Source organism: Apteryx mantelli, unplaced genomic scaffold, assembly GCF_036417845.1.
Source record: "Apteryx mantelli isolate bAptMan1 unplaced genomic scaffold, bAptMan1.hap1 HAP1_SCAFFOLD_59, whole genome shotgun sequence".
NCBI lineage: Eukaryota > Metazoa > Chordata > Aves > Apterygiformes > Apterygidae > Apteryx > Apteryx mantelli.
This window is the reverse complement of record NW_027118789.1, coordinates 143,258-165,776: the sequence shown is the minus strand read 5'-3', so window position 1 is coordinate 165,776 and position 22,519 is coordinate 143,258. Positions and strand designations below refer to the sequence as shown.

Here is a 22,519-nt window from a genome sequence, read left to right as displayed (position 1 = left end):
TTGAACCGGCTCTGGGGCCCCCTTTTACTTATCTAGGTAAAAATTCACAGCCCGAGGCCTAAGGCTTCAGCAAATTTAGCTACTAATGCTAAGCAAGTTATGCTAAGCAATTAATTCTAGACAGCTTCAGTCCAATATTCTCTAACATCCACTTCATTACCAATACTGACTAATTGATTGCACAGCTCTTGTTACCACTTTATGGGCAGCAAGCGTCCTATAGTCCTATGAGCTAACGTTGCATCACTGCTAAGGAATTTACATACCCTACTAATTAAGTTCTGGAACAGCAAGTTAATCGCTGTAAATGTCTTGAATATTTCTGTAAGGAGCTTGGTTTTCCCCTCTTAAAAGGATACCCGTCTTCCTTAGACCTCTGGTACAACAAGAAAAAATGTTACCGTTCCTTTTTCAGGAAATACTCTCCAGGAGTGAAAGTAAGAACTGGCTTGATCTGATATAGCCTAGATCAGTTGCCTCAGATCCTTTGCCTTCTGCAAAGGGAGACTGAGAGTAAGAACTACATTGGTTTGATTTTTATTTGTTATTGCTATTAGACAGATGTTTTTATTATGGCAGCTTTTATGAAAGTCTTTTTGACATTCTTTTATTAATTTTTGAGCTTAAATTTTGTAAATTGTCCAGTGTTGAGGCTAGAGCAGTAGAGAAATTAAATAGAATAATAAAGGAGTTTGGGAGATGTCAAAAATAATTAGTCTCAGTGAAGGTGACTTCTAGATACATGTACAGGACTATTGGAAAATATAGCTCGTATCACAGATATCACAGTTCAATAATTGTTTATGAGTATTTCCATTATTCCAACAGCTACACAAACTGTATATTAAAGTGCATCTGCAAGCTAGACACAAGTCATTAAGTTACACAGTGTATCCACAGGTACTCAGCCAGCCCGGTTATTTCATCCCACAGACAAATGTGACACAGGTAACACTGATTTCCTTACCATTTGGCTTTTAAAATTAGAAAGTCAAAATCAAAATTCTGCACAAGCAGTAATTCATTTCTTCAACAACTTCACAAAACACATTTGCATCCCTGAAAAAAGCTTACCTGAAAAACTTACCTGTGAACTACATAGGTCCTTTAGCAATAGCCTGCTTTCATTAAGTTTGGTGAATTGGTAAATTGGTAAATTTTACCACTACTGTCACTGGAAACAGCATTTTCTATTTTTGAAGCAATAATCAGGTAAAGGTAACTAATGAGAGTTTTTATCTTTTGCCTTTCCAAGCAGGAAGTCTGACATTAGTATTTTCATTTGACTTTTGTTTCTTCAGAGATTTCAGTTCAGCCAGTTAAAAACTAAATCAGTATTAAAATGTTTATATCAATTCTTGACATTTGTACCCTTGCTATGCACTTTTGGTCCACAACTGACTATATAAAAATACTGCTTTGCAAGTATAAAGCTAAAGCAAACTTCCTGGTAATCACACATGGGCCTTACCTGCATCATAGTGACCACGTGACATGGATTCAGCAGGTAAATGACAGTCTTGGTAGCAAACTTGAACCCCACCTCCAGCCCAAAGACAAGACAGAGAGCCACCAGTAGCAGACTTTTGCCCAAGCTCTCCTGCTTAGCCTGGGGCTGCTGTAGCAGATGACCCTCCAGCTCCCTGAAATGCAGCTGCCTCAGCTTCCACAAGGACAGAAGGATCTCCACAAAACCCACACTGAGGAAGACCAAGCTCTCCAGCAGACGCTGCTGCCCGGAGAGAAAGGCAGCACACTCTGGCCCTCCATTGCCAGCAAAGTTGGCGTCCACCCCCCCGTACAGCCAGCCCAGGAGGTTACGGAGGCTGTAACGGGACATGGTGGGATAGCGCCTCTTCTCCTCCCCGTCACTATCTGGCAACAGGTAGGAGCAAGATGGAATCAAAGCCAAAATGCTGTCGGGCTGACGAAACATGAAAGGTAAGGACGTCCCCTCTGTAAACTCCTTCCCTCCCGAGCTTCAGAAGCCAGCAGCCCAGCTCAGAGCAGGGCTAAATTTGGGGGTTTCCTCTTGACGCCAGGACGGTAACTGCAAGCAACAGCCTGCAAGGGGAGAGGAGTTACAGGTGAAGGGGGTCACTGAACGGCGCCGCCAGCCCCTCGCCCCCAGACCCACTACCCTCCCACCCCCGCTAACGCCCCTCGCTCTCCCCCGCCTGAACGTTACAGGACTGCCCTTCTCCCCGGCCGGCACCACCACGCGCCCCGCCCCGCGGCCGCCTCTCTCCCCTTACCCGGCCCCAACGCCGTCCTGCTCGGCTCGCTCCCCTCGGCCTCGGCCTCCCCCACCTGCGCCCCCCGCCCCTCGGCAGCCCTGCGCGGCCAGCGGCGGCCGCTGACTGGACGCCGAACGCCCGCGATTGTCCGCCGAGCGCCCGCTGATTGGACGCCGAGCGGCCCCTCGCCCGCGCGCCCAACGGCCGCTGCCCGCGCGCCCAACGGCCCCTCGCCCGCGCGCCGCGGTCGGCGCCCTCAGGGCAGCGGCAGCGGGGGCGGATAGCGGCTCCGTTAGCGAGCGCGGCTCAGAGGCGGGCCCGGCGCCCCCCGCCACGGGGCTGGCCCTGGCGGGCGGGGAAGGAGGAAGCAGTGTTCCCCTCAGCGGCGGCGCCTACAAGCCCGAGCGGCCGGGCTGTGCCCACCGCTACCGCGTCCCGCGGCTCTCCCAGCCCCTTCCCAGTGCCGTAGCATCACCCCGCTGACGTGCCTGACTCGCACCGAAAAATGGACGAGCCCCCTGGATTGGCTGCGCTCGCCCGCCCGCTCCTCCCTCCGCCGCGGCTGCTCCCGCCTCTCGCGGCTGCCTCCCCCGCCGCTCTCCTTCGCTGCTGCTTCTTCCTCTTCGTCCTCTGCTAGGTGCCTCTCGCTCGCCTTTCTCTCTTCTTTTCTCCTTCCTCTGCTCTCCCTTAGCTGCCTCCCTTTCCTCCTCCTCCCTCTCGAAACCAGCCTCCATGAGACACCCGAGGGTTGTTCCGGGTCCTCCCTCGACCCGGCTCCCCTCTACACTCGGCAGAGAGGAAGTGAAAGAGTCAAAAATAGTTCTTTCTGTGCTCCTCGGGCTCTGGCTGCTGCACTGCTGCCTTTTGTGGAGCTGGGTGCTCATCATCACAGTGCTGTTTGCTGAACTGATTCAACAAGCAGCATTAACTTGATAAACAAGTTTTGCAAGTGCCATTGCAGCATTAGTCAGCCAAGAAATTGCAGTGGTCTGCTTCCTTCCGGCACACCATGGAAGGGCAAACTTCAGAGGGGCCTCAGCTTAGTCCCTGCCTGCACGCATGGTAAGTATATGCAGTCAGTTATATGTGGAAATTGTGGTCATGCAATATGTACAGTAGAGACACCGCTTATATGCATGCATAAGTGATTTACACACATACCTGCAAAACTGAGTCTTTGCAAACAGAGGCCAGGTTTGGTTCTTAGAGTCGACTGGTTTATGGTTTTGTGAAGTAATTATACTGCAAATATGCAGTTCTGTTTCTATCTGAAGGACAAAGGCAGATGGAGATGTAGGTAGAATAGTGGATAAAAGAGATATTGTCAAGGTAGTTAGAACTGTAAGTGAATACACCCTGACAGCTGTCTCACTTTATAGATTTTGCTTCAGAGAGTCTGCCCATTGCCTGGGTGCAACTAGTCATTTCATGTTCGGTAGGGTACTGTATAATGCGTGTTGTACTGGGAACAGTTTGTATTACTGTTTCATTACAGCCTGTGCGTGACAATTATTATAGTGCAACAGTGAATCTAGAGTGCTCAGTTTATCAGAAGCGCATGCATTTTATTTTGGGAGCTTGCATTATTACAAGTGGGGAAATCAGACAGACTTCTTTACATAGATTTAATGAAAAAATAGACCATGTTTCAAAGACTATAGCTATTGTATGTTTCCGGTTATTGTTATACTATCAGTTGTCAAGGATATTCTGAGGACTGTCTACACTAACTACACTGATACTACACTGATATATCTTCTGGAACAGTTTCTATTCCAGAGACATTTATATTATACGGACTCTTGAATTTCAGCACTGACTATGATTTTTATTGCGTGTAGGCAAGTAATCCAATTTCTTGCCAAAATGTCACAATTGTCAAATGGTGATAATAATGCCTATGTTGCAAGGATGATATGAAAAGTGAAATTCGTGTCTGAAGGAAAAGAACGTTTATGAGCAGCAAAACTCATTTTTTCCTACAGATATATATTCTACGTTCTCCTACCTCAATATTCGCAGTTCCCTGATTCTCCCCACACAGCCCCAACTCCCACCTTATCCACACTTCTCCCCACACAACCCCAACTCCTGCCTGATTCCTTTTTGTACCTCTAAGCGTTATCAGCATCGGAGGCCTCAAAGCCTAAGGAATGTCCCAACAATCCCCTGCCTCCAAGCTTCCTTCCTGTCTGCAGGGGCTTTCTAAATTTTAAGTTTTCTTACCAGACCCCTCTCAAAAGTGAAGAGGTCTAGTAGCTCAGCAGTGTAGGGGATAACAACACCTCATACTTCTGTGTGTTTTGAGAAACTACTGGCTACTCCAAACCAGCATTCCAGCTCAGGCTAGTTCAAAAATACAAATGCACCCATGGGCTTGTCACTAGCCCATCAAAACAGATCATTGTTGTGCTCATGTTCTGGCCTTTTCCTCACTTGCTCACACATTTAGATCTCTTGCATATACCCAGTTATGAGGAACAGGGTTGGTAGAGCCTGAGTGCATAGGACTCATTTCCTTGTGAAAGCAATCTAAGGGAATTGCTGCATCTGAGGTAAGACTGCCTGACAATGTATTGCTCTTCTGGTTACAGGTCACTTTCACCTCACAGAAGAGGAGTTCAGGAGATGAGAATTCCCAGAAGCAGACCACAGAGGCTGCAAAAGGTGAGAGACAAGATGACACACAGACACAAGATACAAGTCTGTCTGCCATGGCTTTTAGCAGCAGTAGCTGTTCTACTGTATGGGGTTAAGGAAGTGGAAAGAGATGGATCTGTTCCAGGTTGTCCAGAGCAGCAGATGATCCAGTTGGTAGACCCCACGAGGGAAAATAATCTGTGCTTGTCTTTATGAGCAGTATTGTTATGTTTTAGAAATAGGGAAAGAAAAGAACTGCCGAACTATTGGTGTTAGTGCTATTTCTTGCGGGGGGGGGATCTTGTTACTATTGTTAAATATAGAAACCTTGCAATAAAGGTTGCAATAAATCTTTGGAGAAAGAATATATATTTAATATATAAAAGTAAAAATGTTATTTATATAATATTCAAAATCATAAAGTAAAGAAAGGAAACAAATTACAATCACAGCACATAAGAAGCAGCTGAAACACATTCAAATGTTCAAGACCGATCCACTTAATTATTGATCACTCAATTTGTTATTGTCATTTAGATGAGAATAGCTTAGATCTTAATCTTACCAGTGGATTAATGAGGAATCCATTAGAACAGGAAAGTGAAACTACAAGAGACTGCTATAGCCTCTTTCAAAATTTAATAAGTGAAAATTTAACAGCAGTGGCAAAATAGCCTATGTTTCTTAACAGGTATAAAGAGGATTTTATAATAATAATGAATTTAGTTCTATCAGCCAAACTTTGAGTTTACTAAGGGCTTGTCTTACACTGTATCCATATGGATACATAAGAGGCTTCCTAAAACCAAGAGTCTTTTCTAGACATAGATGATTTCAGCAAGTGTGTTGCCAGAAGGATTTATCACTGTATGGATTATTTCTACCTGAATACACAGAAACACCAGTTGGGTTTCAGTTAAAGTGTGTAGTCAGCAAGTTGATGGTCTCCCAAAATAAATATTAACATTTAAAAATATAATGTAGTAAGTTCACTAGTTAACTGAACATGGCCTCCTTTGAAAGCACACAAACATTGTCAAGTTTCAGAATCTTAGAGTATGATAGCTCTATTCTGCTTCCTCAGCTTCAAAAGAGCTTTGAATCTCTCTACCACTGATATGCATGATGCTTTGTTAACAAATCAGAGGATTTTGTTCTGTGGATGAATGCACATTCTTATGTAACAAGGCATAAAAACTAAAAAAATAGTTATTAATAATAGAATAATAGGCAAGACAAGGAACTAATTCTTTTAGATATTGGTGTACTAATTCAGGGAGAATAAGAGACATTGGAAGTCTTAAAATAAGATCAAAATGATGACTTCATTAGCATGAATAGTTCCATATAATTAATGTATAATTTAACAGAAAACTAGAATATTAATATGAAGATATTAATATATCCTTATTCAAATAAGGATAGGAAAAGGGAGGATGTTTTGTTTTGCTTTGTATAGCAAGAAAACATACATTGTTTTGGGGTGCAGAATATGTCGTAAATTAGACTTGCGACAATATACATGATAATAATGAAAGGAGAGAAGCACATCACAGCAAGGTGAGCTTACAGTCAGACCATGAAACCCAAGATAACAAGGTGGATGGTTATTGTAAGATCAACTAGCTGAAATGAAAAACTTAGTAGTAATAAGGCATTTTAACTACTTGGACATCTATTGGGAAAAGAGCATGGACTAGCCACAAGAATACGGCGAATTGGTCAATTTGTTTGGTTTTGTTACAGAGAATGCAGAAAACAACTAGAAATAAGGCTCTTAGTTCAGTTCTAACCAGTGAGGAAGAACCGGCTGAGAATGTGAAAGTGGGCAGTGTTTTGTGTGAGAGCATTTGCAAATGAGAGAGTTTGTTGTCCATAGAAAAGGAAGGAAAGATGACAGCTAAAAAAAACCAGTTAGACTTCAGGAAAGCTTCAAAAAACTTAGGGAATTAATGGCTAAGATCTCATAGGAAGGAAGTCTTAGGAAATAAGGAGCTAAGAAGAGGGACAGTTCCTCAGAAAAATAATTCTAAGGGCACATTTATCCCAATTTTGAGTAGAATAGGGATAATAGTAAGGTTAGCTTGACCATGACATGAGCTCACTATTGACATTAAGCATGAGAAGAAAATATAAATCCAGATGGGTCAGACTACTAAGTATAAAGACTAAAAGACTAAAAAGATGTCATGAGAGGATTAAACTGTCAGGAGACATCAAATATAACAAGAATTATTCTGTATTAGTAGTAAGAGAAAGACAGAGGAGAGGATTAATACCCTACTCAATAGAGAAGAAAATCTGTCAACAAATGATAAAGAAAGCTAAGTAATTGTTGCCTTTGTTTTATCAGACTTCATAAAAAGATCACCTGCAAGCAGATAGTTAGGACAGGTGATGCCAAAATCTTAGCCCAGAATGGGGAAAGAACAGATTAGGAGCACTCAGACCATTTGAAAACATCTGATTTATCTGAGTCTGATCAATATGATCCAAGGATAATTAAAGAATTGACTGAATTAATATCAGAACCATAAACAATTATATCTAATAGCTCTAGTAGGATGAATGAGATGCTGAAAAACAGAAGAAGCAGCTGTAAATTGCTCTTATTAAAGAGGGAGGCAGGAGCTGAGAAATACAGATTGGTCAATTTAATTAACTTCAATCCCCAGAAAAATTCTGGAACAATTAATCATAGAAACTATTATTAGCACCTAGGTGATAACCAGGGAACGAGAGCAATCAGCGTGGACATGTCATAAATCGTGCCAGATAACTTGATTTTTTTCCTCCAATAAAGAAGAGAATTTAGGGAAAGGACAGAAGCAGATGACCTGTTGTCATGCGAGTGTCAAAAAACTAATTAAACTGACATTTTCATTAAAACATTAAAGAAATATGGTCTAGATAAATCTATTATAAGGGCTATACAGAACTGGCTGGATAGCCAGCAGTAGTTCACCCTCAGAAAGGAAGACTATATTGCTGGATTCCTAGAGTTTGTGTTTAGTCTGGTTCTGGTTGGTATTTTTTATTAACAATTAGATGATGGAATCGAGAATATGGTTATTAATCTTGTAGGTGACACAAAGCTGAGGGTAACAGAATTAAATTTTAAAATAGTCTTTACAATTTTGAAAAATGCTGTTTAAGAAAATAACAAGGAACATATTCAATAAGAACAAGTTGCATCCTAGTTCAGCACTTCATACTCGTATAAGTCAGCTGGTATAAACCATCACTGCCTTTCCTCTTCCCCTTGCTACTCATTTTCTCTCACACCACCTTATGCTAGCATAAGCTTTTCTGGGGCTATGTGGTTGTCTGTATGAGAAAACTGATTCACACTACAATTATCATCTCGGAGTTAACTGTAATCTGGAGCACTTACCTGATCTATTTGATCCTACTTTGGGTTACGGCGATGGATGAGGTGACCTTGCTAGATGTCTTAACAGCCCTGTTTTTCTGTGATTATCCCCTCATTAAAAAGAAGGGGTATATTTGATATAAAATTGACATACCAGTATGATTTTTTTTTTTTTTGGCAACAGCACAATATTGTTGATTCTTGTTCAGATTGTGATCCACTGTAAATTCAAGAGATCTGTGTTCTCTGATCTTGATCTACTGGGTGGCTTAGTCACAGTTCCTTGATTTGCTCTGTTTCAGTTTCTTCAGCTTCTTTGAGAAGCACTTTGAAATCTGTGAAAAAGAATTGTTGACAGAACACTAAGCCATTGCTCTTTCCTGTTTGTTAACCATTTCTTCTCTTCCTTTCACTAAGTAATTTACGTTCTTTCTAAGATCCTTTGTAAACATATATATCGCATATGTCAATAGAAATGGTTGTCTAAAAGCAATAAATTCCTGTGACTAGGATGTTTGCACAAGAGCCTGAGGCTTGTTCTTGTATCTAACATGAGATTTATTTTTCTTTCTGTGAATTCTTAAAATATCAAAGTAGTGAAATCTAATGTTAATCCATCAAGAAATGCCAGGGCCCTGTGTGCACCAGTAGGCCTTAACTACCCTGAGCAGCTTTGTCTGGGACCTCTACCAGGGAGCTCTATTTAAGCTCTGGCCTGTGCCCCCAGTCCTCACCTACGTTGTGGGCAGCCCTGAACCCGTGCTCAGCCCTGTCCCCCAGTTGTTGACTGGACTTCCCTGACTGACCATGGACCTGACTTGTCACCTCTCATTTCTCTGATGATCACTGGACTGTCAACAGAACCTGTCACTGTCGCCAGCCCTGTTCTGCTTGCCTGCCTCGGTGCTGTGGGACTGCACCCCTGTTGGCAAGGTCACTGCCCCTCTCTGTGCGTGGTCACCCTTGGCTCCTGGATTGCTTCCCGTCGTAGAGCAGCCCCACTCTTGCTGACAATAAAAAGATTAAAAGTCAATTTATGTGAAATTGCTTCCACTCCAAAATAAAGCTGTATGTTCTTTTCTATTCCTAATACATCACTTGCAAATTCCCACTAACTTTCCTAAGTACAGCGGTAAAGGCAAAGCCTGAAGTCTTGCACATGGTAGATAACAGTCAATAACCATCAGAAGTTGAACTTCAAAGCAGAAGAACTGAAAGGCTAAAGGATATTTTCCTTAATTCTTATTCAGTAGAGCATTTAAGCACAGACTTATTTTCAGTCTGTCCTTAAATTCTCTGAATTTAAGTACATAAGTTAAGAGCTTTCCTCTGTCAACATCTAGCTACGTTTCTATACTTTAGAAATTTGATTCTATACATCAGTATGTAGTTACACCTATAGGTTTACTAGAAACTGTGCATCCTTCTTGTCATGTAAAAAAAAAAATTTTTTTTAAACCCAACAAAATAAAATAATATTTTAAGCCTTGAAATGGTGAGGAGTAATGTTCCTCAGGAATAATTATACTTACAGTTATAGGTGAATACATCAGCAAAGTTACATTAACAGTGAATCTATAATTTACCATGAAAGTTTTTTGCACAATGTAATAAAATTCTGATGTTTAGTTGTTTATTAGATTCTTTGAGCCGATGGGAAACTAGATTATTTGAAGTGTCAGGATGAATGTTTCATGCTTTATATATAATCCATGATGTCTCATACAAAATGGAAAAACAGATGACCACAGCTTTAGGAAAAAATCCATTAAATTGTGTGTACTAATGTTAAGACTTTTAAAAACAATAATCTGAGAGGGACTGCCATTTTCGTAATGGTTGGAGCTGGCCCCAACTGACAGGGCTCTGAGCACATTCCTCCCTTCCAGTTTTGTTGGCCGAGTTGAGGAGTTTAGCTAGCTGCTCCTTCACTGCTAAGAGCTGTTGTGAAGAAAGCTAGATGCAGGGGCCTGCACCGTCTTTCTTTTGTGAGCTGCCGTTTAAGCTGAAGCTTTATCACTGGCCCTCGGCTGTGCTACATCCTAGCTGTGCAGCAGCTATGTCTGTGCCCAGTCTCTTACCTCCTTGGTTCTGGCCCTGATCCGAACTCACTGGCTTGGCTTCCTGGCTTGACCTCAGACCCGTCTCGTCTGTGACTTGCTGGGTGATCGCTGGGCTACGACTGACCCTGGTCACTGTCTCCAGAGCTGATCCTGACCTGAACTTGCTGGCTCAGCACCGAACTCCTTAGAGATGAGGTCACTGCTGCCTACCTTGTTAGCACGCTCAGGTCCTGGCTCTCCATCCCTTGCAGAGCAGCCAGGCCTTGCTGTCCACTGATACCAATCCATTATATTGGAGCTGATGCATCTCTTCAAAGCCTCGTAAAAAAGGTGGTATTTATTCCTATTTGACGAAAGAGACATGAAGTGCAATGCGATTGTGTCTTATAGTTCTAAGTTCATATAAGAAGCCTGTGGCAATCAGGAGTTCTAACTGAACCAAAAAACCTTCCCACTTCATTATATCAGTAACTCTGTTTCATTTTCTCCAGTCTTCCTTTGCCTGTTCTTCTCCCACCTTTAATAAGCATTTCTTGGTCAGCCGTGAGTGTTACAGTCTTGCAACATTGACCATGCACTGGAGACAAAGGTTTGTTTTGTTCCCTCAGCTTGGAACTTAGCATTTTTGTAGTTTCATGTGCTTGATCTGAATAGTGAGGAGTTTTGAATTCCTACTGGTACAAACATAGATACTCAGAAAGAAAGGGGAATTGCTTAACTGAGATAGGAAGGAAAGAGTGCAGCTGGATTGAAAGAAAAAGCAGTAATGGGGACAAGTTTTGCAAAAAGTTGTGATCAGATGCCTATTAAAGTACTGCTGTTTATTTACAGGGATTTTTATTAAAAGAACATAAACATTATGTGCAGGATCTTTGATGGTCTGATGATCTTTGGAGGTGCATATGGAGTCAGAGTTAGACTCGGCAGCAAATTTATCATTCATATATGCTTAAAATGGAAGCTGGGTTGAGACTCCCCTTTAGCTTGTCATTTCTTGTCTGAAGGATGGTATTTGGCACAGTATTGCCGTCTGGAGTATGCTTTGAGCAGTCAGAATGAGACTTGGAATAGCCACAGTGCCAGTAGTTAACAGACTTGGGGCATGAATGTATTCAAGTCATGCCCGCAGAAAGCAACAACTTTTCTACTGCTTAGGCCTGTAAGCCAGAAGGCTTGTTTCTGTAAAAAATAGAAGCTGGAGTGTCTTTGGCTTTCTAGTGACATCCTAATTCTTTCCACTTTGCACCTGGCCTTCCTGCTGTGCTCCTTGGAACCCGGGAATTAAATCAAATGTACTTTCCTTTCAAAAATTAGGAAAATTGATTCTATAACCTAGATAATTCTGCAGAAATGTACCTACATTTCTCTCTCTCTCTCTCTCTCTCTCTCTCATTTTCCATGTTTTTTTCTGTTGTTAGGATGGCTTTGGTACCCCAAGCTGAGTTCTACTAAGTCCTGAAATTTTCATCTAGTCTTAAGAAAATTCTTCCCTTATTTTCCATCTCTTAAAAAGTAACCAAAACCTTGATCACTGGCAAAAGCAGTGGGCCTACAAACAGTGCTGTGCTGACCATGGTAAATGCTGTTTGTTTACTCGTTTTCTTTTATTCAGTATGAACAAGGGAAATAGATTGATCAGTTTTGATTTCCATTTTTAAACACTTCTGTTGTACTTCAGTGTAAGGGACATGGGCAAGGGACTATTGAATCTAGTCTTCAAAACTGTTTAATTTGGGAAAAAACATCTAACCAAGATTATTTCCTTCAGTGCTACTTTTGATAAATGTATTTCTCTTCACAAAACAGTTTGAGCATAAGATGCTAATTCAGAAATGGTTTTTTTTTCTCTTCCAGTTCTTTCGTATATAACTGTTATAAATGGTCGCATACAGAATAACTGTTGATGGTTCTCTCTCACGTTTTGGCAAAAAAAAAAAAAAAAAAAAAAAAGCATTTACCCTCCAGGGGCACCAGAACAAGATGCCTCCCAACAAATTAGTAAACAAGTCTTTCCTCTTGCATGCTGATATCAACAAGTGAAATAATTAAGAGCCAGTAGTTATATTGTCATTAGTCCCCTGGGTTAATATTTAACCCCCTCAAAAATGGACATGCTTATAGATATTACAATTTTTCGTGTTGAATTATCTACAGTATCTGATATGACTGCATCGCCTCACCTGTTTCTTCTTCCTGAAGAGATTGTCTACAGCAGACACCCATTACATGGTCACCCATGCTGGTCTGCCCCCCAGTCCTGACCCATGAGCTCTCAGCTGGTCCCTCACCTGTCCCACGGAAAGCTCCATGCATTCCAGCTGCTCATTCAAGTATTTCTCTTCACACTTGAAACAGATTGCATTTTAAGCAAGAGCCTAAATTTTGTCAAATTTAACTTGATGGCTTCAAGGAAGTGCTTCAGCTGCTGCCTTGTACATCATACCCATTCAACTTCATCTGCAACATCTAAGTTGATTGTAGAGAGGGGCACACTATTCCTGTGCTCATCCTGCACCACAGGTGTCTGCCTCCTGACAATATAGAGAAAGAAGACTGAAATCAATATTCAGAGATATTACATCCCCGCTGTTGAAGGGACCATGTCTGTACTTACCAACAGTTTGTGCCATTAGGGACAAATTCAAAAGACTATTTTGCTCTTCCCACGAGTCTGAACAATAGTGTACTAAGCTGTCACAGCAGAAAAGTCTGGCAGGTGACCGTTCCACAAGTCAGCTGGTGACCACTGTTCAAACAGCCTACATAAGACTTTCTCCAGGAAAGCAATGGTTCTTCCATATCAAAACCATGATGCTACAGAGCCTCCCACAGAGTTCAGTGTCCTGACCGATAGTAAGGGTGGGACTCAGTTCTAAGAGACACTCACAGACACCAAGCAGCAGTGGGGTGAAGGGGGTGGTCATGGCCACGTATTTTTCATTCCATCGACGCACCCTCCAGTAGCCCATCTCCTGCTTGGGGTCCTCTGCATGGCAGCTGGCAGACACATAACAGACACCCAGGGCCCAGTGGGTTTTGTCTCCTACTTCAGCCTCCCAGCAGTGGCAGCCTGATGAATAGGCAGATGATCCCAGCACACAGGGGTAAGCGGTGAAACGCTGAGAGCTGTGTGGCAGCTCCTGGGGGATGTCAGTGAAATAAACACTCTTGAGATTCTCCAAGAGCACCACACTGGCATGAGCTGTCTGAGGGTCCAGAGACACATCTCCTTTGGCAGAGCAGAGACTATGAGAAAGCAGGGAAAACCAAGGGGGAGGGAGCAGTGGATTCACACACCTCACCCCAGAAGAATCAGCTAGAGAAGAGCAATTACACAGCCATTTGCCCATTGACCACAAGGCAGCTGGGCATCTGTCAACCCTCCACGCCCCATCTCCTCACCATACCGCACGCTTGAATTGCCTTCTCTGAGTCCCTACCCCAAACTGTCTTAGCTCTATGCTATGCCACCTTTCTCCTGAAGTTGCTTACCTTCCTCTGATAGTCTGCACTATCATCTGTTTCATCTCTCAAGCGCCCCACTCTAGACCCCTTATTCAGGCAGGCACCAACAATACTGGGACCAGGGGTCACTTCTGCACTTTGGCAGAGTGACAGGGGTGCTGTTGAGCACATGCACTGATATAATGGGCTTTCTCCACAAAGGGGCCCACAAATGAGCCCTCAAGCCCGTTCATTGGGTTCACCGACAAGATAACCATTTAAATGAGAAGAGTCAAGTCTAGTCACTTCAGCATTTTAAACCAGGCCTAGACATACAGGTGAATTCAGAATGCCAAACAGAAGACACTTTTCAGAGCCAAGGACTGGACTCAAGTCCCAGACCTAGGTCTCTATATAGCTTGACTGCCAGTGTACTTCTTCAGCATCTTCTTAAGCTGAAATAACGGCCTAGGGAAACAGGCCATTGCCTTCTTCAGCTCAAGAGGGACAGAAGGTAGCTCCAGGTTCTTAAGTGTTTCATGCCTAAGGAAAGAAGTGACCTCATCTAGCAATCAAATCAATCACAGTGTCTAGAAGATGCCATTCCCTAGTACAAAACACAGCAGCTGTTTCTAGGAATTATTGCTATGCTAAGGTTGAAATGCTGGAAGCTTACCAAAAGTCTATATTCCCACTTAGAAACCATGACAGGAAAAAATTAAGGGGAAGAAGCTGACAGTTCATATATGTTGGGATTTGGCCCAGAGTCAGTATAACTATCCTGGTCTGAGAAAAGGCAAAGGATGGAACTGACCACCAATATATCAGGTTTTATCTTCCAGGGGGATCATTCTATTACAGTGCAATGCAGCCAGTCTCCTAGCACTGCACTGAAACACTGGCATGGCATTAATCCCAGAGGAAAGGAGCACTCCTACCAAGCAATTGCATCTTCAACTACTAACGGCTCCTTCCCTATCCCCTCCCTCCCCTCCCCCCAAATAGGAAGAGGAATAGGGTACATCACCTCTGCAGGACACTCTGCATGTCCTAGAAAAGAAGAGGGAAGACAGTAAGTCAGATCCCACCAAAACCCCCCCCATCAGCATAAATATTGTAGGGTGTGTCTGCATGCCCAGCAATCCTTTTGCCTGTTAGTGCTGGGCTTTATCTAACCCAGGTGTTATTAATTCTGCTAATTATTTGGGGGAAATGGAAAGAAAGGCAGCACTTGTAAGGTCTGGCTCATGACATCTGGATGAGTCACACCCCATTTTTATCCTTTGAGTATAAAGTCTTGCTTTCCAAAGGTGGAGACCTACCATGACTAAGTTTAAAGCTCAGCCTTTTCCTCACCTCACCAAGAAAGATCAAAGTCATGTTGCTATCAGCTAGACCACATGGAAGAGATTAAACAGGGAGATCCAGGGCTCCTGGTTGCAGAGGGCCATACAGATTAATAGTGACCTCTAAAAATGCAAGGCAGAGCTTCACCCCTGCCCCAGAGAAAGGGACTGCCACAAGAGCTTCTTTGAAAGGCTGTGATCCACACATTGGTGGCAGGAAAAGCCCCAGCATACAAACCTTGAGCACCCCTGCTCTGGACTCCAGGCATCTTTCCATGTCCACCATGAGGGTGTTGAGAGAGCAGCACTGCTCCGAGAGGTGTGCTGTGGTGGTCTTCAGCCCCCCCAGCATCTCAATCTCTTCTGCTCTCAGGCAATGCAACTGCTGGTCCTCCTCTTGCTCTGGGAAGGAGTGCAGCTCCTCAGAGTCACAGGTAATGCGCTTATGACAGTTCCACACTAACTCCTGTGGGACAGAGAAGTCACCAGGAGATTAGAGAGCATCTCCCAGCTGGGGACTGACCTGAGGCAACACCCCCAGGGAAGGGAAGAGCCCCTCTTGTCAACTCTTCTGAGCTCACCACACCACTCCAGTTCACTCCAGCTGGGTGGGCCTAAAGAGAAGGCCCCTACCCCACTCCTCCCAGCTCTGCCCCTTCTTCCACTTACTCTCAGCTCCTTGGGCTTTTTCTCCTCCATGGATAAATGTTCCTTCAAATCCTCTGCTTTTCTGCCCAGATGCTCCATGCAAGCTTGTAGCTTATCCTGGAGAGGGAAGGGCAAGAGATTCTACTCAGGCAAAATGGTCCAAGGCATCAGATGCTGAACCAGCACTGAGAAGGCTTGGATCATACCACTTGAGAATCATATACCAATTGATCTGACATGTCACTTCACGCACTTTGCTTTCATGGGGTGTCAATTATAAATTCCAGCAATCCTCTGGCTATTCACACTGAACATCTGCATCAGGTACTACACAGAGTGTTTCTGGGTTAAAGTTCTGAACACCTGTGTGTACAGCAGCAATACAGGTTACAATAGTCCTCTGCCTTCAAAATTTAGCTTCTGAACAGCAGCTAGAAGTGCAGACAAGGAGTCAAAGCAAGATAGTTCTACACTGTATAGATTAATTTTTTCTAGGGAGTCAATCACCAGAGCAACTTTCCAGGAAACCTACTGTATCTCTGAATCAAAATGGAACTTCTGACTCCACCCTCAGATATGGGACAGCAGGAATTACTCAGTTCAACATCACAAATTTTGCTCTAACACTCCCTCCTGCCTCTGAAAATGACTAATCGAATCCTAAGTTGTGATTCCGAGAAAAAAAAAAAAAGAAGAATGGGGGAGGGCCCTGAAAAATGCCTCCAACATTTTGGATGCAACTTGTGCAGACACCTTTGCTGGGATTCTGTCCAAGATTAAGACATCTAAATTTAGATGAATTAGATGCCTAAATTCCACTAGATGTCAGTATAGTCACAGGAGTATTCTAGAAAGCTAATTAGCTGACCATGCATCTACTGTCGGGTGAAGTGAATAAGTACACTTGTCAGACTGTTGGTTCTAGCCACCAACACAGCCACCTCAATTGGTTGAGGTTGCCTCAGAGGGTGAACCACACATCCCACTCAGCTGCTGGAATGTTTCTTCAGCTTCAAGATGGAGAGCCCGTGAGCAGTAACATCAGTTTCTGATGTCGGAATCATTACTGCAGTTTTGGGTGGTCTCACCTCAAGCTGGCCATGAGGTATAGGTACATTTCTACATACAGCTGCCTTAGTTCCTGTTCCTCCTTGCTCTATCCATTAGACTCCAGTTTCTTTACTGGATCATAGAAACGAAACCCCGAGCCCCCAGCACGTACCCTCCTCCTTCTGTAGCAGGGACTGTCTTTCTCCTCCCTGTTTGCAGAGAAGAGCGGAATCTACTAATCAGTTCTGCTTCGCTGCTTAGAGCGGGTAGGAGCCAGTAGTCATTGGGCCTACACTCAGCTCTTATGCCTAGATTAAACTCCTTCGCATAACTGGGGAGGTCCTACATCCTCTTTCATAATCTACTCATGTTCTGATCCCTAGACTCCACTTTCAAACTGTGGTGCTTGAATACAAATTTCTCTAGAGCTTCTCTGGTCACCAGCACCCTTTTGAAATATTTAGCGTCAAAGTCAAACTAGAGATGCAACACTTGTTCCCAGACTGTTCTGCTGCATTCCTGTGACTTAACAAGTATTGGTGGGTCTGAACTGCCCTACTTCCTTACTTACGATGAGATGGTTAGAAGTTTAAAGACTGGAGTGGAATGCCAGGTATCTCAAACCTTGTGAAGGAAATGCTTTCTAGCAGTACCTCCGGGAGATACCATTTGCTTACCTTGTGGTTTTTGAGGGCTTCATCCAGGGGCCCTCCTGTACGAGCGAGATGGCCGTGGGAGACTGCACACACCACACACATGGCTTCCTGGTCCTCCTTGCGGAAGAGACTGATGACCTCATGGTGCCGGCAGCAGAGCTTCTTGTTCTGCATCTTTTCCTTGACAAAAGGCAACTGCCGGGCTGTCTCCACTATGCTGGCCAGCTGCCGGTTGGGGTACATGACTTGCTGAGCACAAACATGCTGACACATTGGGCAGCTGAAGTCCTTGACCACTGGCTCCCAGTAGTGGGTGATGCAGGCTCTACACAAGCTGTGGCCACCAGGAATCATGACAGGGTCCTGCAGGTAGTCAAGACAGATGGAGCAAGTGGTGTCTATGTTAAGGACCTCCAAATGACTGAGGCAAGCCATTGGTGGTAGTGCTATGAGATGGGCACAGACTTCGGGAGACAGTTCCTATATCCTGATATAGGAATAGTCACCTGGAGAAAAAAAAAAGAAAAAGAAAAAAAAGAAAACCACACCACAGAGCAAATAGATCACATACATGCATTATTCACCATGTGGACTCAAGGAAGCCTAAGAATCAGGCCTCATAGATATTCTCTCCTAGCTTGAGTGAGGAGAGAAGACTAGAGAAAAGACATATGGGTTATGTAACCCAGACACCTGGTTCAGCTTCACTGTCCTGTTCCTCACTGACCAAGGCAAGCAGTAATTTAAGTAACAAGCATTTATTGAATTCTCCAGTACCTTGCAGGAGAAGGAGTTCTTTCCCCATATCAGACATGGGGGGGGGTTGAAGGCAGGCTGGAAATAGCATGCATGTTAGCAAGCACAGTAGTACTGAATATTTCTGCTCTGTCACCTACGTACAGACTTTTTCCCTTGAACTCAGTACATGGTAACTAGACACACAGAGAAACAGAAATGAGAGGTCCCACTTTCATACATAGCCCATTGAAGCCAGTCTGGAAGAGGACTTATTAAAAGATAGCCCAGGCCTCATGGCATAGACTAAATAGACTAGCTTCCCCCTCTCACTGTTTACACATGGTGCTTACAAGATGAAAAATTCCAATGCAAACAAGTTTTTTAACAAAGAAAACATTTTTCATCCAGAGGGTGACAAAACGCTGGGACAGAAGCCTAGAGAGACTGTGAAACCTTCACACTTGGAGACAGGGAAAAACCAGCTGGATAAGACCCTTAATGTCAGAGGTACCCGAACTTGCTCAAGGGTGAGAGTGCTGGGCTGAGTGCAGCCAAGCTGCAGGACGAGGTCTGCAGTCACCTGGTGAGTGAGCTCTGCGCTGGGGCCCACGTCCCTGCGGCCGGATGTCCCATGGCTCCTGCGCCGCAGGGCCGCCCGGCCGTGGGTGGGCGGAGGGGCGTTTGCAGCCGGAGACGAGCTCCCACGTCCCTGCTTTGCCCTAGGCCCGAGACTGCCCTGTGCTGCTGGAGAGGCTCTTCAGCACGACCCAGAGCTGCTGCACGGGGAGCTACCAGGCATCGCAGGCAGCAGCCGTCATTGTCCTGGGTGAGAGGCAACACCGAGCTCTCGCGCTCCTTCCGGCTGCGTCCCCCGGGTCGGGGTTGGGGTCCAGGGCCGGGGTTGGGGTTTAGAGCTAGGGCCATGTCCTAATGGCTGTGTTTTCCTGTGTGCCAGGCATCCTCCTGGATACCACGCCAGCCAAGTGGCTCCAGCAGCGGGACCTGGCATTCCTGTTGGGAGGTAGGTGATGGCGGCCGGGCTCCCGCCTCGAGGGACAGGGAGGCATCCGGAGGCCCCGTGGGTGCCGGGCCAGGGACGCTGGTGCTGAAAGCCAGTGGGGCGTGGGGAGAGGGGACTCGCACGGCCCCCAGGCTCCTGGCCAGGGAAGCCACCCCCAGCTGGGCGCCGCGGGGCACCCAGGGCCGTGGGGGAAACGGCTGCCAAGCACCCATGGTGCCTCCCTGCGTTGTCTTTGCAGCTCAGCAGAGGCGGCAGCGTGCCGAGGCTTCCTGTGCATGGCGGGCGGCAGCCCCAGTGCCCTGCGCTGGGGGACCCCAGCACCCCGGGGCAGGAGGGCAATAAAGCTCCGTCCACACAGGGAAGGTGCCGGCTGTGTCTGGGCTCTCTGGAGGTCTTGCGCTGACCCCGGCCCTGCCGCGCCCAGAACATGGCCCTGGTGCCCCCCCCGCCATGCCCTGCCCAGGGACACGGCCTGGGGGTAGTAGGGACACAGGGGAGCAGAGAGACCAGGGGTGAGTGGGGGGCACTGGGGATGATGGGGGCACCGGGAGGTGCCTGAGGACGCTGGGGGGCACTAGGGTGGGACAGGGGATGAGAGGGGCCCTGGGGATTCCATGGGGAGTGGAGGGACCGGGGGGTAAGGGGGGGCTAGGGGGGGCCAAGGGGCCCCAGGAGTCCCTGGGAGGCACCTGGGGGTGAGTGCAGACCCGGGGGTGGAGCTGCTCTCCAGGGGCGGTGACAGGAGCATGGGGTGGAGCTGGGAATGGGGCCAGGGCAGGGCGAGCCCCAGGGGTGAGTGTGGGCTGCCGCGGGTGGGGAGCTCAATTTGGCCCCTCATGGCAGCTGTCCGCCCCTCCCTCCATCCCTCCATAGGGACCTGGGCACTGGGGGCTGGGAGGGCAGCGGCGGTGGCCTCGGGTGAAGAGCGGCAGGGCTCGGCTGTGGGGCCACGCCAGGCTGGGGGCACCGGGGCTGGGGCTATGAGCACGGCCAGGGCGCAGGGCTGCCTGGCTGCAGCGGGCCAGGCCAGGCTCAGCCAGGGAATAAAGCCCGAAGGGCTGCAGCCCAGCACCCCCTGCTTCCCCAGCGCCACCCAGGCTGCCTCGCACCCAGGGCCGGGCCCTCCCCACAGGGCCACCCCAGCCGAGTTCACAAGCACGGCCCAGAGCCGCCCAGGGCCAGCCCGGGATGGGGCTGCTCCTGTGAGCCCCGCACACAGGCCAGTGGCAGGGGCAAGCAGGAGGCTGCGTCCCAGAAACAGGGATTTGGGGGGCCACGTGCCAGGGCAGGCAGGAAGGGAAGTTGTGAGGTTTGGGGGCCCAAAACGGAGACTTGGGGATGCATTTTTGAGCTCAGAAACAGGGGCCTAGCCATCTGTTTCTCTGGTTGAGAACAGAGACTAAGTTCCCCGTTTTTGAGTCAAAGATGGGGACTAAAATCCTGCGTTTCTGGGGCCACAAACACAGGCTAGTTCGAGCACTTCGAGGACCAGAAATGGAGCCTTAGTTGGCTGCCTTTGTGTCTGAAAACAGGCCAAGAAGTCCTGCATTTTGGGGGCCAGAAAGAGGGCCTTTATTTGGCTGCCTTTGTGGTTGCAAACAGCAACCGAGGCCTGTGTTTTTGGGGCCTGAAGTGGAGGCTTAGCTGGCTGTTTTTACTACTCAAAATGGAGACTAAGTCCTCTGTTTTCGGGTCCAGAAACAGAGACTGAGACATGTTTTGGGGACTTGAAAACGGTGGCGAGGTTGACTGTTTTGGGGACAAAAAACAGAGGCTACATCCTGCATTTTGGGGGCTGTTTCTGTGGCTGAAAATGGAGGTTAAGTCCTGCGGTTTGGGGTGGCTTATTGCGCGGTTGGATAGCGCGGGGATGGGGGGGGGTCCTGGGTCAGATCGGGACCGTGTCAGGCGGGGGGATCCCAGAGGCAGCACTGCGGGGGGTCGCGGGGGGGGCAGGGGCAGTGTCGGAGCTGCCCCGGGGCTGGTCGCGGCGGTGTCGGGGAAGCCCCGGGCCGGTGTCGGGGATCGCGGGGCCCCGCTCCAGGCTCTGCGGCCGCTTCCGGGGCCCCGGCGGGGGGGGGGGGAAGGGGCGGGGCGGAGCGGAACGGAATCGCCACAGGGTCAAACCTCACTGAGCGCTGCGGCACGCAGGGAATTCTGGTCTTCCGGCACCGGGCTTCCGGGCGGCCATTTTGGCCTGCAGAGCATCCCGGGAGGCGCAGTGTTCCGGCACCTAGCCTCCGGGCGGCCATTTTAATACGCAGGGCGTTCTGGGAGATGTAGTCTTCCCGTTATGGGCTTCTAGAGGACCGTGTCGCGCCTCTCGAGGTGGCGGCAGGTTACTTCTCTGCAGGCGGTTCTCACTAGCTGGCTGCCTTGTTCTCCGTGGCAGGCCAGGAGCTGTAGTTCCTGTGCCTTCTCAGCCCTGCAGCAGTGGCCCGGTGTGTCTGTCCTTTACTGGACATGTGCCGTTCACACCAGAGTCCCTGTAGGTCACTGGAGACAGTGGAATTTCCCTGTTTTTCCCTGGTACAGGGTTAGGGTTAGGGTTTAGGGTTGCGGCCATTTAGGGTTAGGGTTAGGTTAGAGGGTTAGGGTTCGGGTTTGGGTTAGGCCCATTTGTTGGCCCTCTAGACCCCTTAGCACCCTCCTAGTGCACTCTGGACTACTCTTTCAGTCTTCCTTCTGCCCCAGAGCTGCATCTCAGCCCTCTAGACTCCTTAGGACCCCTCTTGTTCCCCCAGAACCCCTCTGGAGACCTTGGTTGTGCCCTAGAGCTGTCTTTTGGCCCTCCACACCCTGCAGAATCTCTCTTGTCCCCGCAGACCACCTCTGCAGGTCTTCCTTGCTCCCCAGTTTTTACTTTTTTGGCCCCCTAGTTCCCTTAGGACCTCCCTAGCGTGTTCTGGGCTACTTTTGGGGCCTTCCTTGTTTCCCAGAGCTGTACCTTGGCCCTCTAGACCCCTTTAGGAGCCTGGTAGTCCCCTCAGAATCCCTCCGGAGGCCGCCTTCATGCCCTGGAGCCCTCTGTTAGCCGTTTAGCACCTTTAGCAGCCCTCTCTTCTGCTTTGGCCCCTCCTTTAGCATGTTAATTTCCCCCTGCAGGCCTCTGTTGGCCCTCTACACCCCTTAGCATCCCTCTAGTGCACTCTGGACTATTCTTTCAGCCTTTCTTTGTGCCCCACAGCCGTCCTTTGGCCCTCCAGCCCCTTTAGCTGGGGCAGCCCTGACAGTGGGACGTGAAAAAGACACCTTTGACTACATCCAGCTGAAGAAATGTAAGCCGAAGGATCAGAGGAAATA

The 22,519-nt window shown here is 47.0% G+C and overlaps 1 protein-coding gene and 1 long non-coding RNA gene across 2 annotated transcripts in view; one reads left to right on the top strand and one right to left on the bottom strand.

Moving 5' to 3' along the window:
* LOC136996611 (transmembrane protein 164-like) overlaps positions 1-2,073 on the bottom strand; it is a 30,956-nt gene extending 28,883 nt beyond the window's left edge. Inside the window, exon 1 of the mRNA XM_067317504.1 lies at positions 1,472-2,073. Within this exon, the coding sequence (XP_067173605.1) occupies positions 1,472-1,936 (465 nt within the window). The 5' untranslated portion in view covers positions 1,937-2,073. The remainder of the gene's footprint in view (positions 1-1,471) is intronic.
* A 569-nt stretch (positions 2,074-2,642) lies between these two features.
* On the top strand, positions 2,643-22,519 carry LOC136996612 (uncharacterized). The gene is made up of 6 exons (XR_010887613.1): positions 2,643-3,299; positions 4,832-4,904; positions 18,604-18,778; positions 18,919-19,021; positions 19,151-19,216; positions 22,404-22,519. It is a non-coding gene; the product is annotated as an uncharacterized lncRNA (long non-coding RNA).